The 14,830-nt window shown below is 41.8% G+C and overlaps 1 protein-coding gene across 4 annotated transcripts in view; it reads left to right on the forward strand.

Moving 5' to 3' along the window:
• RASGRF2 (Ras protein specific guanine nucleotide releasing factor 2) overlaps window positions 1–11,698 on the forward strand; it is a 248,364-nt gene extending 236,666 nt beyond the window's left edge. For all 4 annotated transcript variants that reach the window (XM_065919065.1, XM_065919066.1, XM_065919068.1 and 1 more), the window contains 4 exons: window positions 2,018–2,097; window positions 3,404–3,521; window positions 4,094–4,162; window positions 7,143–11,698. In XM_065919065.1, the coding sequence (XP_065775137.1) occupies window positions 2,018–2,097; window positions 3,404–3,521; window positions 4,094–4,162; window positions 7,143–7,235 (360 nt within the window). In that variant the 3' untranslated portion in view covers window positions 7,236–11,698. The remainder of the gene's footprint in view (window positions 1–2,017; window positions 2,098–3,403; window positions 3,522–4,093; window positions 4,163–7,142) is intronic.
• The last annotated feature ends 3,132 nt before the right edge of the window (window positions 11,699–14,830 follow it).

The following is a 14,830-nucleotide window of genomic DNA, read 5'->3' on the forward strand; positions in this document are numbered from 1 at the left end:
TTCAACATATAAGTCCTGTATATGTTTCATTAGATTTATGCCTAAATACTTCATTTTCATTGGAGATATTTTAAATGTAATTGTGGTTTTAACTTGGGTTTCCATGTATTCATTGTTAGTATATACAAATATAATTGATTTTCCACTGTTTTTATACCTGTAATGTTGCTGAACTCACATTAGTTCTTGGGGCTTTTCTATAAATTCCGTGGGATTTTCTACATAGGCAGTTATGTCAGTTGTTTATTTCCTTTTATTGCCTCCTTGCTCTGGCTAGACTTTCCAATGCTATGTTGAATATGATAGTAAGAAAGAATATTCTTTCATGTTCTCGACCTTGGGGTGAAAGCTTTCAGTTTTTCACCATTAAGAACAATGTCAACTATATGTTTTTTTGTAAATGCTTTTTTATAAAGTTGAGGAAGCTACCCTCTCTTCATAGTTTTTGAGAGATTTTATGATAAATGGGTATTAGAATACTATTTTTTAAATAGGCTTCAAACAGCTATGTCAGAATCCAAAACCTGGACACTGATGCATTTGTCATGGCTGGGTTTTGCCTCCCTCTAAGGCAGTGATTGCCTCAGCCATTGGGTGCTGGATGACCAGAGCCTATTATCTTGTCATACATGCCTCACTTCATCAGGGTCAGCAGGTCACTCCTCTGCCTATTCTTTTCTGCATTCTGATTCTTTTTTCCTCTGAAGTTGGCACCTTGTTAAATCTTCTTTAGGCCTTCACTGTGGTTAACTTAAGCGATATTCATGTCTTTGGCAGGATGCAAGGTTAGGAATAACTGAACTGACTATAGAATAGAGATGATAAGGCTAATGTTGAAATTATTTTTTGAAATTTGAATATGTTACCTGTAGAGACATTAAATAGAACTTACCATCTTGGTCACATATATAGATCACTCAAAGCAGCTTTCGTGTGAATAATGGGCTATCCTCAAGGACCCAGTGCCTCAGACCTGTCATAGGCAGGGTCTGGTTGCAGATATGCCCTGCTTTGGACACTTTTGTTAACATCACCAGCTGTGTAGCTGTCTTTTCTGCTGATCTGAGTCTAGTCTGGGAGACATCCAAGAGGCCTGGTAGAATATGTTCTCTGAAACCCACCAAATTTGGTCTGTGGCTGTAGGACAGTTATTTCTGCAGCTTCTTTGAGGGAAGGCCAGCCAGGGGCCAGGCAGGAGGCCTGTCCAACCTCCCCCCCACCCCCAACCCTCCACCCCTGTTCAAGCCATGCTGGCTGTCTTTTCTCAGAGCCCTCAGGAACCAGGATGGGAAGGTAGCCCTTGGAGTCACTCTGGAAGCTCTCGTGGGGCCTTGCAGCTCCTCTCTAGACTGAGACAGAGTTGCCTGAGGAGCCTAAGTCTTGGCTGCATTCCAGATGCTTCTCCTAGCAAAGCTACCTGGATGTGGGTAATACTGTGAGTGGGTATTATCATCTCCAAGGGCCACCCTACCATTCTCCCAGGTACATAGAAGAAACTCTAGACCAATGTCATCAGCAACTTTATTTCTTGGTAAATATCAATTATTCTTTTCTAATAAATTGACGAAGATGAACACAAAGGATTTGGAGTAGAGGGTATTGGTCAGTCCGCAGCCAAGCAATATAATATGTGCTTTGATGACTTGGAAATTAACAATCAGAAATATTGATCATGAAAACCCCCTGACACAGGACCTCTCTTTTAAGATCCCCTATTCAGTATATTCTTTCCAGGTCTTTAAGTTCCTAAGTTTTCTGTGCATTACAATTTTTCTTTTCTATACATTTTCTCTCTTTTAAATGTATAAAAAAATGAGTTAGTATCATCACATGTTCTTTTTTAACAAATGAAATTTAAGTACATCTCCATACTTTGAAAATCATATCACGTCATGATAGTCTGGCAAAGGTATCATACCTGCCACTGTAGAAGACAATTGAGCAACTTTCAGTAACTCACCACCGTATCAAACCATAGGGGTGTTTTCATGATATACTGTTATTTGTTTCCTTCTAGACAAAAGCTCTCATGGACAAGCTTCAGAAGACTGTTTCGTCTGAAGGAAGATTTAAAAATCTCAGAGAAACCCTTAAAAAGTATGTCTATTTTGTTAAATTATTCATAATTCAGAAGTATTTTTATAGTATACAAATAGTGACCTACCTCATACTTTTCTTTGGAAAGAAAAACAAATGGGACACAACTTCCATCATCCAGGTGGTTTTCTGATTTTCCTTTTCATTTGGAATACCATGCATACAGTAAGTGTCTTATGGATATACTCATGGTATGCAGAGCATTCCAAATAAGAAAATATTGCCATAGTATATCCTTTACTATAAAAAGTTTCTTTATTTGGTATTTCCTAATCTAAACACAGTGATTCCCTGTGATTCTTTATTTGAATATTCCAGTCCCTATTGCTTTTGTTTTTTATTTTTTGCTTTTTATTGCTGGATCATTTTCTCATTCTTCAGACACAGAGAGAGAGAGAGGGAGGGAGAACAGAGTATATCCTTCTGCAATTTGTTTTCTAATGACCTGCCACACGTACTTCACTTACTCTGGAAAATTTTGTCCTGTGGTGTCATGGCTGAAAGAAAGATTTAAAGTAACAACCACAATAGTATAAGAACTATTTACTGAAGATTGAATAAATGATAGATTCTATGCTAAGTGCTTGATGTGTTTTGTTTAAGCCGCACAGCAAACTAGAGATAAAAGTTTCGTTGTCTCCCTCTCACAGACAGGGAAACTGCAGTTCAGAGAGTTTGCCCGCCACCACTTAGTAAGTAGGCAAGCGGGGACTCAAAACTCAGTTCCCCCTGGATTAGAAGGCCATGTTCTCAACCGCTAGACTCCGAGAATGCACCTTCCAAACCAAGAAGGTCTCACTTTAGTGTGCAGGTGTGATATTAAGTCTATACCTTCTAAAACATTTAAATACTAACTAGAACAGAAAGCAAGTTTTACAAGTTTTAATCACATTGATTTTTCCACCCACTTCTTCAAGGTTGAATGTTTGCACTTGAATGAGGTGAGGGCATGGGGTTTTCCTACATGCTTTTATATCTCTAATGGTGTGGCCAGTTGACAAGCACTGCAGGCAAATGCTACAAGCAAGTCCCGTTAGCAGATGTTTCGTATTTGTCTGTAAGACATCCTGCTGTTTGAAGTACCATTGTCTCAAACACATAGTAGAGCATGAGCTGTAATTTTGTATCGTACTCTGTTGTTAAGACATACTTAAACCTCTGCATATCATGAGCATGCTTCTGAACATGGACTTAAAAGACTTCTTTTCTTCAGGAGGGGAGCAGCACAGCTGCTTCCTGTCGAAACTGGGGAGGTGGGTGGACACCTGCTGGATGAGCTTGCGAACGTTGCCTCTTGGTCTTTCAGTTGTAACCCCCCTGCTGTTCCTTATCTGGGGATGTACCTGACCGACCTGGCGTTCATTGAAGAAGGAACACCAAACTTTACTGAGGAAGGCCTCGTCAATTTCTCCAAGATGAGAATGGTGGGTTCGCGTTTCATGTAATCAGCCTATCTCGGTGACCTGAGTGGCTTATGGAGAAGAGGCGATGTCACGGAAGAGTGATCATTTGCTTTCTCACCTTGACCTTTTACCCGACACTGGGTCTAATACCCGATGTTGGCTGATTCAGGAGATTTTCGCAGTCCTCTTTCAGCTGGTAGTCTAGACAAAGAGGGTGGGGAATAAAGCCCCAGGGATGACTTTCTGAGGCTAAGCAGTGATAGACAGATGCTGAAGGCTTCTTGCTGGAAAGCTCGGTTCTGACCACTAGGTTTGAAGCGAGGAGCCCATGGACTCTAGCGCCCCATGCTTGCCACCTGAGGATACCCCATGCCAGCTGTTTCCCTGATTGGGAATTCGGTATCTTCTTGCTAGTAGCGTTTCTTGTGGCTCATTGAAGGCAAAAAAGCCCTAGGGCTAGGTCATGATGGAGCAGGGCTCCAGACACCTCATTGGATGGAGTAAGGGCCTGACTCCTCTGGGAAAGGCTCCCAGAAAACTTTGCTGCAACACAGGGCAATGCTTATGCTTTGCTTCTGTTGTTTCTCCATCAGATATCACACATCATCAGAGAGATACGCCAGTTCCAGCAGACTTCCTATCGAATCGATCATCAGCCAAAGGTAATTGTGTATGCTTGTCAGGGAATTTAAAGAAGAAAAAAGTGGAAGTTAATTCATTGGAAACAGCAGTAGAGTAGGTCAGTAATACCAAAAGCTAACTCAAAGAAAAGACCAAAAAGACAGACAAACCTTTGGTAACTCTGATTAAGAAAAACAAGAAAGAAAGCAAAAAGAATATCAATTTATCATCAAATTCTATCTATTTTATATCCAGTATTTCTTGTGAAGCTGTCCACACCACCACCACCACCCCTGGTCCAAGCTACCAATATCTGGTACCTAGTGTACCGAATGCAAATCCATTCTACAAATTTACAGCCAAATAGGACCCTCTGAAACACACAGTGGGAGTTGTTTGCCCCTTGCTTAAAATATTTTATTGGCTTCTCTTTGCTCTTAGGCTAAGGAAAGAAAAAAGAAACAATCCTGATATGTCCTAGAAATCTTGGATTATGTGATCCCTACTCATCTTCCAAGATTCATCTCATGTCTTTATCCCCTTCTTCTCTCCATCCCAACAATAATTGATGTTTATTACCTTTTTCTTTCTTCCTTTCCTTTCCTCTTTTCTTTCTTCATTTTTCATTTTGTAATAGATGTTATTTTTTAGAATCATTTTAGCTTTACAGAAAAATTGAGATGGTAAGATAGAAGATTCCCATTTAACACAGCTCATCATCCCTGTTATTTCATGGAACTTGACGTACTTATTATGAAACTCATAAGGAAGCTTTGATAGGCAAAAAAAAAGATAAGAATTTTTTGAAAAATAAGGAGAGTAAGGGAGAGCCTTGCCTACCAGATACAGACACTAACTGCGGTAAATAGAAGAGGGCTGTCTTGGCAGAGGGATACAAACTCAGCGGAGTGGGATACAGTCCAGGTGCAGATTTTGTCTATGTGAGAACTTAATATGGGATAAAGGAGACGTTTAAAGAAAGTGACAGAAAGAAGCTGACCATTGTGTAAATGAAAGAGGGATTTTGGCTCTCCATCTTATCCTATTCAAAAAATAAATTCCAGATGAATTCACTACTTTATTATAAAAATAAACATTACATTATTTTGATAAAATAATATAGGACAAAATATTCATGATCTTTGGATTTGAAAGACCTTCTTAAACACAGACTGCAAAAGCTATAGACGATGAGGTTGATAAAGTTTGCTGAATCAAAATCTAAAACTTCTATTTGACAAAGGGCAATTGTTTAAAAAGTCAGAGTACAAGCAGTAGACTAGGAGACAATGTTTGTAACATAAAAAAGATATAGAAAAAAATTATTCCTATAAATTAAAGTATTCATATAAATTTATAAGAAAAATCATAAACAACTCAATATTGACAAAGCTATAAACAGGTGATTCACAGAAGAATAAACAAAAATGTCCAATACATATTTGGAGAATGCTCGACTTCTTTAATAAGAAAAATACAAATTACGAAGCATCATTATCAGCTTATCAGATAGACATATTTTTAAAATATTGTTAACAGCAAACATTAGTTACGATATGGGATAACAGATACTCTCATGTACTATAGGCACAACAGTTTTGGAGGTTATTTTATTGTTATTTTTTTAATTAAAAATTGATACACCAAGTAACCAGAATTCTCATGCATTGCTGGTGAGAGTAACATGGTACAACCTCTTTGGAAAAGTGTGTCCTTTGGAGGTTTCTGAAAATGTTAAATATGCATGTTTAACTTAAATACCTTATGACCCAGGTATTTATCCAAGGGGGAAGTGAAAATATGCTCACAAAAAGTTTCACATAAAATGTTTATAGCATTTCTTAATAATAGCCAAAAATTGGAAACAGCCCCGGTGTCCATAAATAGATGAATGGATAAACAAATTGTGGTGTAGCTAAACAGTGGACCCACTACTCAGCAGTCGAAGACGACAACCGGTGAAACACACCAGAACAGAGATGAATCTCAGCACACCATGCAGAGTAAAAGAAAGCAGACCCAGAAGAGTACATGCTGTGTGGTTCCACTCGCGTGAAGTTCTAGAGCAGGCAGAACTAACACGGGCGATAGAAATCAGAGCAGCGATTGCTTCTGGCAGTAGGTTGACTGGGAAGCTGCATGAGGGAACTTGCTGGGGTGATGAAATTATTCTCTAGCATGCTATATATGTAGCCTGCTTCTTGTTTAGTCGCTAAGTCGTGTCCAACTCTTTGCAACCCCGTGAACTGTAGCCCTCCAGGCTCCTCTATCCATGGGATTTCCCAAGGAAAAATACTGGAGTGGGTTGCTATTTCCTCCTCCAGATATATAAGTTACATGGGTATTTACTTTTGTCAAAACTAATCAAAGTATTAATTTTACTTATGTCTGCTGTATCTCAGTAAAAATAAAGAGATATTTTTTTTCTGTTTAGAACCTGTTCTAACATGTTCATTTCCATGTCCTTTCATTTCATTTCTGGTGTGGAACCATTCACACGTGAGCACTAGGGAGTATGCTAACAAGGACTTCACTGTAACTCTGTGTCATAGTGAAACATTGATGGCAACCCATCAATATGAGACCATTAAATAAACTCTGATATGTCACACCCGTGATACAGCAGAGCAGTGAGAGCTCTTTGTGTGATGGGAGGAGCACCCCACACCTTCTAGTCTGATGAAAGCGGAATAAAATGTACCCTTGTGATACCATGTATTAGAGGAAAAATGATTTCTGTAAGTACCTGGTGATGTCTGGAAAGATACTGAAAAATATCCGGGAGAATATAAGTCAACTGTTAACAGTGATGCTTCTTGAGGGCAGTGCCTAGGGTAGGGAGTTAAGAGGGGGCCAGAGATTTTTTTTTAATACAGTCAGAATATATTCCTAATGTCTTTTAGTTACATGAAGTATTTCGGTGCTTGGGAGAAAATGTTGAATTGTGTCAGGCTCCATTCAGAAAATGTACCTCTGGCGCTGTGAAGGTGCTCAAAGCGGGGATATCCCTTTCTTCTCCAGGTCACTCAGTACTTGCTTGACAAAGCCCTCATCATAGATGAAGATACGCTGTATGAGCTGTCACTAAAAATTGAACCTCGGCTCCCTGCTTGACGATCCGACCTTGCCCCGCGTCCGTGGAATTTTCATGGAAAGCAGAGCGGACAGAACTGTGCATGCCACGCCTCCCGCAGTGCTGAGAGGACAGGGGCTTGGAGACAAAGCCAGTCTCCTTTGTGCCCCAAAGATGACGGAGCCAAACCGGAATTCTGTCTCCAGCCAGGGAAGCCCCGCTGGCTGGATCAAGGACAGATGCTTCAGACTTGGGTGGGAAGCTGAAGAGAGTGGTGTTGGGTAAAGCTGAGGGCGTGTCTGCATGGGGGAGTATAAGCTGGGAGGTGCTCCTGGCCATTTTAATGCAGCAGGTAAGAAGGGGAATTCAAATTGTGCCCCGTCTTCTGTTAAGAACTCAGGGATAAAGGTCCATGGAAAAGGCTTGTGATGTTTCACTGGCACTTCACTGGCCTGGGGCACCTCCCGGTTTTCTCCTAGGATTTAACTGCTTCTCTTACATTTCCTTTGTTCCAGGCTTCCAGAAGCGCCGAGGCTGTCTCTGGGGGGGCGGGCCGACACATGAGCAATTTCAGTCCTCAGCATGTGCATGGTTCTCAGTGCATCATAAATATTTATACTGGAGGAATGGCATGTTCTGAAACTGCCCTTTCAGTCTTTAGGCAACAGGACAGGAAAGACATGTTGAAAGTCAAATGGATTTGTATGCAACATTTCCATAACTTAGAACTCAATAGCTGTGCCCCCAAAGAGTCCAGCCACGTGGGGGACTTCTTCCTGAGGCTGTGCAGTTCAGGAAGTCGATGCCATTGGAGAGGCGGGTGCAGCCTTTGCGAAAAGATGCCCAGGCGCCTCACGAACAAAACTGTGGAATACAACAGAAGGCCACCGAGGGGAAGAGTGGGTCTCAATGCTAAGTGAAAAGATACACTTAAAAATCATCTCTGCACCTTTCTGAACTTGTGTTCATTCCCCCCAGCCCCTTGGTTATGTGGGAATCTGTTCTGATTTACACAAACCATGCTTAGACTCACTATGAACATTACTTGTCTTTTTTTAAAGTTGTCTAGTGCAGCGGCCCCCAACCTTTTTGGCATCAGGGCCTGGTTTCATGGAAGACCATTTTTCCACAGACTGGGGCGGGGGGAGGGCAGTTGGTTTCAGAGTGATTACGTGCATTACATTTATTGTGCACTTTATTTCCATTGTTATTACATCAGCCCCACCAAAGATCATCAGGCATTAGACCCTGGAGGCTGGGGACCCCTGATTTAGTGGGATTTTTTTTTTTAAATCCACCCTTCCATGTGCTACTAGTAGACAGTTCTTTTCCAGTCATCTTTGTTTTTAAATTTTGAGACATTTCTGAATGAAAATTTTGTAAGTATATGAGAAATGGGCCCAACCACTCATGAGCTCTGTGTCAGAAAACCAAATGCAGGGGTTCGTCCTCCTACCCTAGGCTGGGAAAGTGACTGTGATTTCCCCAGGATTGTTGGTTGTTGAAGAAATAGGGCTATCTCATGTTTACCTCCCTCTTCTCTTCTCAGGGAGACCTCTGCTTTCAAAGAAGAGAAAAGATATTGTTACCTGAGCCTATTGCATCTGGCATTATTTCTTAGAGGCATGAAGCATATCAATGCTGACATTGAAAAAAATTGATCTGTTTGGCTGCTTTCTCTCTTTGCACTTTAATTATGTTGTCAGAGCTGACAGCTGACTAATAAATTCAACTTGCTGGCTTATAAGACCCAGTGGAATTGATAATATCCCACAGAGGTGGAGAATGTACATTTTTCCTGCATGGCCATCTCTGTACATAACTATATAGTGAAATATCAAGTAAGTAAAAAAAATATATTTATAATATTTGAAGACCATTCCAAAAATATTTTCAGTAGCTCATATTAGCTAACAGGATAGCTCTAAACTCAAGGAGGGTGACTTATGGATGCTTAATTTTTCTTTCTTTTTTTTTTTTTTTTAAGTTGCTTGTTTTTTCTCTTTAGTTTCAAATAAAAAGTTGATGCATCTTGATGCATGATAAGAAGCATGAGTTCTTTGGATCCTAACAATGAATAACTTATCATTTTTTTTCTCAGTGTTCAGAAACAAAGTTTGAACTAATATATATTAGTTACACCAAACACCTCAAAGTCTTGCAAAAGAATAAGAAAGTAAAGGTTAACTTTCTTGGTGCAAAGACACAGTTTTGAACGTGAACAAAAACCAGGACAGATCAGTGAAAAGACCACACACAGCAGTTTCAGGCAGAACAACACCTGGAAATGTTGTATCAGACTCTGACCTTGGACTCTCCAGAGTCTTCCAGAAGGGAGGGTGTGGTTCTGTGGGCACTGTCCCTGGAAGTTTGGACCCTTAATTCAATGACCCAGTGGTTCCAAAGGCACTGCAGCCATTCTTATTAGAGAAAAATAGGAACTAGAGGAATTTCCAAATGCTCCTTCCCTTTTGGCATACAGGTTTTCCTCAGCTAGTGACAAAGCCGGCAGGTCTATTTCCTGCAGAATGTTGGAAGAGCGCCCCCTAGCGGTCAACTATGGGCACTGTCCGTCGTCTCTGCTGACCCTTTAAGTACTTTTTTTTTGCGAGTTACACACCCCTCCTGCTTCCTAGAGTCTGAAGCCTTGAGGGAGATACAAGAGAGAACTCCACCTCCAAGGGAGTTGCTTTTGATGACCTGCACCATTTCTGGGCCAGCTGGGAGAGGAAAGCGCATTTTTAAAAAGCTCAATTTGGTCACATTTAAAAGCCCCAAGAGCAATTTGTGGTTTCCTTTTGATTGTTTAAAGCACCCATTCTCTTCTGCCTTGCAAAGCTTTGTGTGACGGTTGAAATGAGCGCTCCTGGCTGGGTCTGCTTGTATTCCATTACATGAGACCCATTTCTATGAGTAGATGGGAGGTCAGCTTCTAACAGCCAAATAGGGAACATTTGTATTCTTGCAAAATTAACCTAGAAAATCAGAAGTAAAATCCAATTTCATGCTTTCAGATGAATACTCACATTTTGTACAGTCAATGAAATTATCTTGGGGATTTTAGGGGATGTCTTTGGTGATTAACTCAGACATCCAGTTTTGCTACAGGGACAAGTCTCTTATTTAAGGCAGTATATTATGTGACTGATTCAGGCATGAAGTAGAATGTTGTCAATTTTCCTTAGTGTTTCTCTGAAGGAATTTAAAGAGGGAAATTCAAACCTACTGTTGCAGTATTTTCAACTGACTCTCACACCAAGTCCCTATTACTGTTCATTAAATTTCAGTACAGATGTTGAATGACTTGGCAGAGAAAAATCCATGATGTTCCAGTTTGGAGTGTGTGTGATAATGGACCTCTTTTTTCTCACAGTGTTGTAACAGACAGGACCTTGGGTCAGCGATGATTGGACTGTTTTCAAATTCTTAACTAAAAAGAGTAATGTGGTAGAGGGGTTGTTCCCAATAGAATTAAGTTTTATTTTAAAATAAAGGATTTCATTTAGCTTTTCTTTTCAAAGGTTGATTTTATTCTCCCTGAAGGGGGGAAAAAAAAACAACTTTCCCTTCATTTTAAACCATAAGATTTTTTTAAAAACCAGCCTGTGAAGTTTATTATTTTTACTGCTATTGAAGTGGTGTAAAAGATAATATTTATGGCTAAACAATAGAGCTGTGCTAATGCCCACAGTCAGAAGGAATACGTGAATAAGATTCATTTTCACTTCAGAAAGACAACAGATTGTAGCTTTAACTAATGACGTGATTACTGACACCACTATGTGAACCCTGGTAATAAGACTTGAATCAATGAAATCTAATCAGAGTGTCATTTCTTGGTATCTGTTAGTGACTTAAAATTAAGGCAGGGAGGAACTAAAGTAGAAAACAACCATCTTGTTGTAGGTATAAATACATGAAAGATCAGAAAATTATTCACCTTGGCTACCATACCACATGATGCTAACATTAGGGTTGATCTGATTGTACTTGATTGCATTTGCTCAAGAAAAAGAATAGTTCTACTAAATGATGTTGAACCACTGTCTTATTCCACCACCATTAGTTTTTCTCTGGAAAGGCAGTTGTGAAAGAGCACTGGACTAGGCATCCTAGCCCTAGGTTCAGATCTACCCAGCTAAAGCTGGGAAACCTCAGGCCAGTGCTGAAACCTCTCTGATCCTCAGTTTCCTCATCTGTGAAATGGAGTTAATAGTGATTCCTGTGCTGCCTACCTCACAGGACTGTCATGAGGACAAAGTGGATCCGACTGTAAAGTGCTGTCCAAATGTGAGGTAATTTGATTACCATCCTCATCTCTCTTTTGCAGAGGATGTAAGTGTATTTGTTTGTTATTTGTGTGTGTGATGGACAAACCCATGTATTACTTGGAGAACTATATTGTTTGTGTCCAGTTACTTTGCAAATCTGCTGACATCTGTGACTCCGACAGAGGGGTTTGTGCTGTGGCCTAACACTTGCCAGGTGAGGTGTGGGTTATGCCTGTATGCAAATTAAACTTTGCCTTTCTCAAATTCTCCAAACTCTCCTTAGTCGCCTCATTTGATTGTTTCAGCATTTTTCTATATTGTCTTCTGTGGGCTCCTTCAGATATTCTTTTACTTCTAAAGTTCAGGGAGGAAAAGGTTTAGAAGAAGCCATGTTTCAGGTACTAAAATATCGAGAATTTGAAGGATCTCTGGCTTCCTAAGTGGCACTAATAATGAAGAATTCACCTGCCCATGCAGGAGACTCAAGAGACGCAGGTTCGATCCCTGCATTGGGAAGATCCCCTAGAGGAGGAAATGGAAACTGACTCCAGGATTCTTGCTTGAAAAATTCCATGGACAGAGGAGCTTGGGCTAAAGCTTGGACAGTGGGCCAAAGTCCATGAGGTCTCAAAGAGTCGGACACAACTGAGCATGCACGCAAAGATGACATGAAAGGTCATCTAGCCCCACTGTCTTCCCAGGGTTTACAGCTCTCCCAGGCCTTCACCAGCCCAGGATTGAATACCTCCAGGCTCACAGAACTCATTACTCTCCAAACAGCTCTGTTCACCCAGTGGCTGCTCATGAACAGACTGTGCAGAGAACAGCTACTGAGGTTAGAGATGGAGGTCTGAGGCTGTGTTCCTCATCTAAAATGAAAGCCTCATATCTGCCCCTAGAATAACTGCAGTGGCTCCATGGAATAATAAATATGAAAATACTTCACTTTGGTCCAGTAGATGAAGTTGCCCTAATGTTTAGAGCTGAAGGAAACGATGCAGCTGTTGAGTCCAAGAGAAAACTGAGAAAAGGGAGAATGTGGGTCCTTCTGTCTCATTGGCTCCCTTTTCCACTTCTGAAATGAGCAATTGGCCTGGTAGGGATTCGGAAACCCAGGTTCCTTTCATTTTGTTACTTGGCCATTCCTCATGGCGTTGACCTTGCCTGCTGGTCAAGTCTGGGTCCTGTTATTAATACATTCAGGCTCTAGCCAGATTCAGGGACAGAACAGAGAATAAGCCCACAACAGGAGATTTCCTTTATAGCAAGTAATAGGGCACTTACACACTTCACTTCTGTTCCCGTCCCTATGACATGAACTAGCCATGTGAACACCTGGCCACTAGCCCTGAACTTTGAAGGTAATTGGCGAAGATGAGACGGGAGTATGTGGCCTATGACAGAGATCATAATTTGAAGAATTTTCAGAAATCTGGGATTTCTGTTGAGTCATCTATGGAGGTGGCCACTTCATCACCCCACCTTTATCATAAGTGGGAGGATAACTAGGCCCTCAAAAGAAGGGTGCCACACATTTTTCTCAAAAATAGCCCAACTTCTCTTCTGACCTTACTAACATAAAATTACACTGTAACAGATGAGGAGTTGAGGTAAGGCATGGGGCGGGTGCATGCGTGCATGCTAAGTTGTTTCAGTCGTGTCCAACTCTTTGTGACCCCATGGACTGCAGCCCACCAGGCTCCTCTGTCCATGGGATTCTCCAGGCAAGAATACTGGAGTGGGTTGCCACGCCCTCCTCCAGGGGATCTTCCCAACATAGGGATTGAACGCACGTCTCTTGTGTCTCCTGTATTGCAGGTGGTTTCTGTACTGCTGAGCCATCTCGGAAACCCATGGGGTGGGCAGGTGGAGGGTAAATGTCCACTAGTAAGGAATTGGAAAAAAAAAAAAGAAGCGGTTTCTCATTGTAACCACCATCTTTTAAATTCTATATCTCCATGCTTTTCAAAAGCCTCACCATTCTCTGCATCTGGGATCTAGGGTATTTCAGGCTCACTGGATTTATTTCACCTGGTGCCTGAACTGCCATGAAACAGTTTGGTCAGCCCCACAGACCTCTAACTTGCTGCCTGTTCTGCCAGGGGGCGCAGGAGGGACTATGGTCTGTTAGGACAAAATGTGAAAACTGGGAGCTCTAACTCTTTACAGGATCATGCAATCAGTTTGATGGGTCCCAGTCTGCAATTGTTCAATGAGATAACATAGGAGAACCTAGAAAATATCTGAGTATAACATATCACATGCAAAAAGGGTAAGTATCACTTGCACGCTAGGTTATAATGATAGCATATATGTTAACTGAGACCAATACACAGTAAAGTGCTTGAATCTTAAGTGTACAGCTTGAAGAATTTTTACACGTGTGTACACTCACACAACCACCCCTAAATCAAGAACCCTTCCAGCCCCAGCGGGCCCTCTGAGGCACTCTCCCAGTCAGTACCCCATGCAAAGGTAAAATATTTGCTTTTGCTTTTGACCCTATTTGAAAGAGGTGGAGGCTCTGAAAGAGAACCTCTCTAGGTGGGAGGTTATTTCTGGGCTCCAAGACCTGCTCCATCATCCCCTCCTCACATGGCTGGGGTCCTGAGGAGGAAGGGGAAGGAGTCAGCTGGTGATGTGCACCTGGACATAGAAGCTGGGTACGTGACCATCACCAGACGCCTGGGCAGCTGCCTCTGAAATGCAGGCTGTGTTCCAAAGTGCTGGTGGGTCAACGCTATTTACAGTCAACCTTTCCGGTTTGCAGTGGATGTTCCAGGGAGGGCTATTTTTAAACAGGGTGATGGCCTGCGGGACCTTCTGGTAGTAAATTAAGCTGGTGTGGATACAAAGTCTAGCAATCTACTTCAGATGACCTGATCCAGAAGAGAAGGGTGATTGCCCCTGAATCCAACCCCCAGATAACTAGTTGGAAGGAGATGCCCTGGTTCCTGGTTCAGAATGTGATTAGAAACTGGAGGGAGCTTTAGATGTCTTTCTCAGCTTGGAGGGGAGAGGCGAGGGTCCCGGAGAGACAGGATCATTCTCCACAGCTAACCAGGGACCCAGGGATGGGCTCCTGAGGGAAGATAGGAACAAATTCCCAAATAGGTGCAGCAGTTTTCCGCGGTCCTCCCACTCCCAACGCGGGAGCCTGCAGGTCTGGACAGCCAGTTAGCTGGCTACGGGCCCAGGAAACTCTCGCAGAGCCCTGGGAGAGGCAGTCTCCACGACTAGACTTGGGGGAGGAAAACATTTCAGAGAAAAGGTAGGAGCTAGAGAAAGAGGCCAGAGACCAGCCCCTGCCACCGGCGGAAGAATCAGAGGCCGGTCCTTCAAGGGCAAGGCTGGGGAGCAAGCGC

The sequence above is a fragment of the Muntiacus reevesi genome, chromosome 1, assembly GCF_963930625.1.
Source record: "Muntiacus reevesi chromosome 1, mMunRee1.1, whole genome shotgun sequence".
In the NCBI taxonomy this organism is placed as follows: Eukaryota; Metazoa; Chordata; class Mammalia; order Artiodactyla; family Cervidae; genus Muntiacus; species Muntiacus reevesi.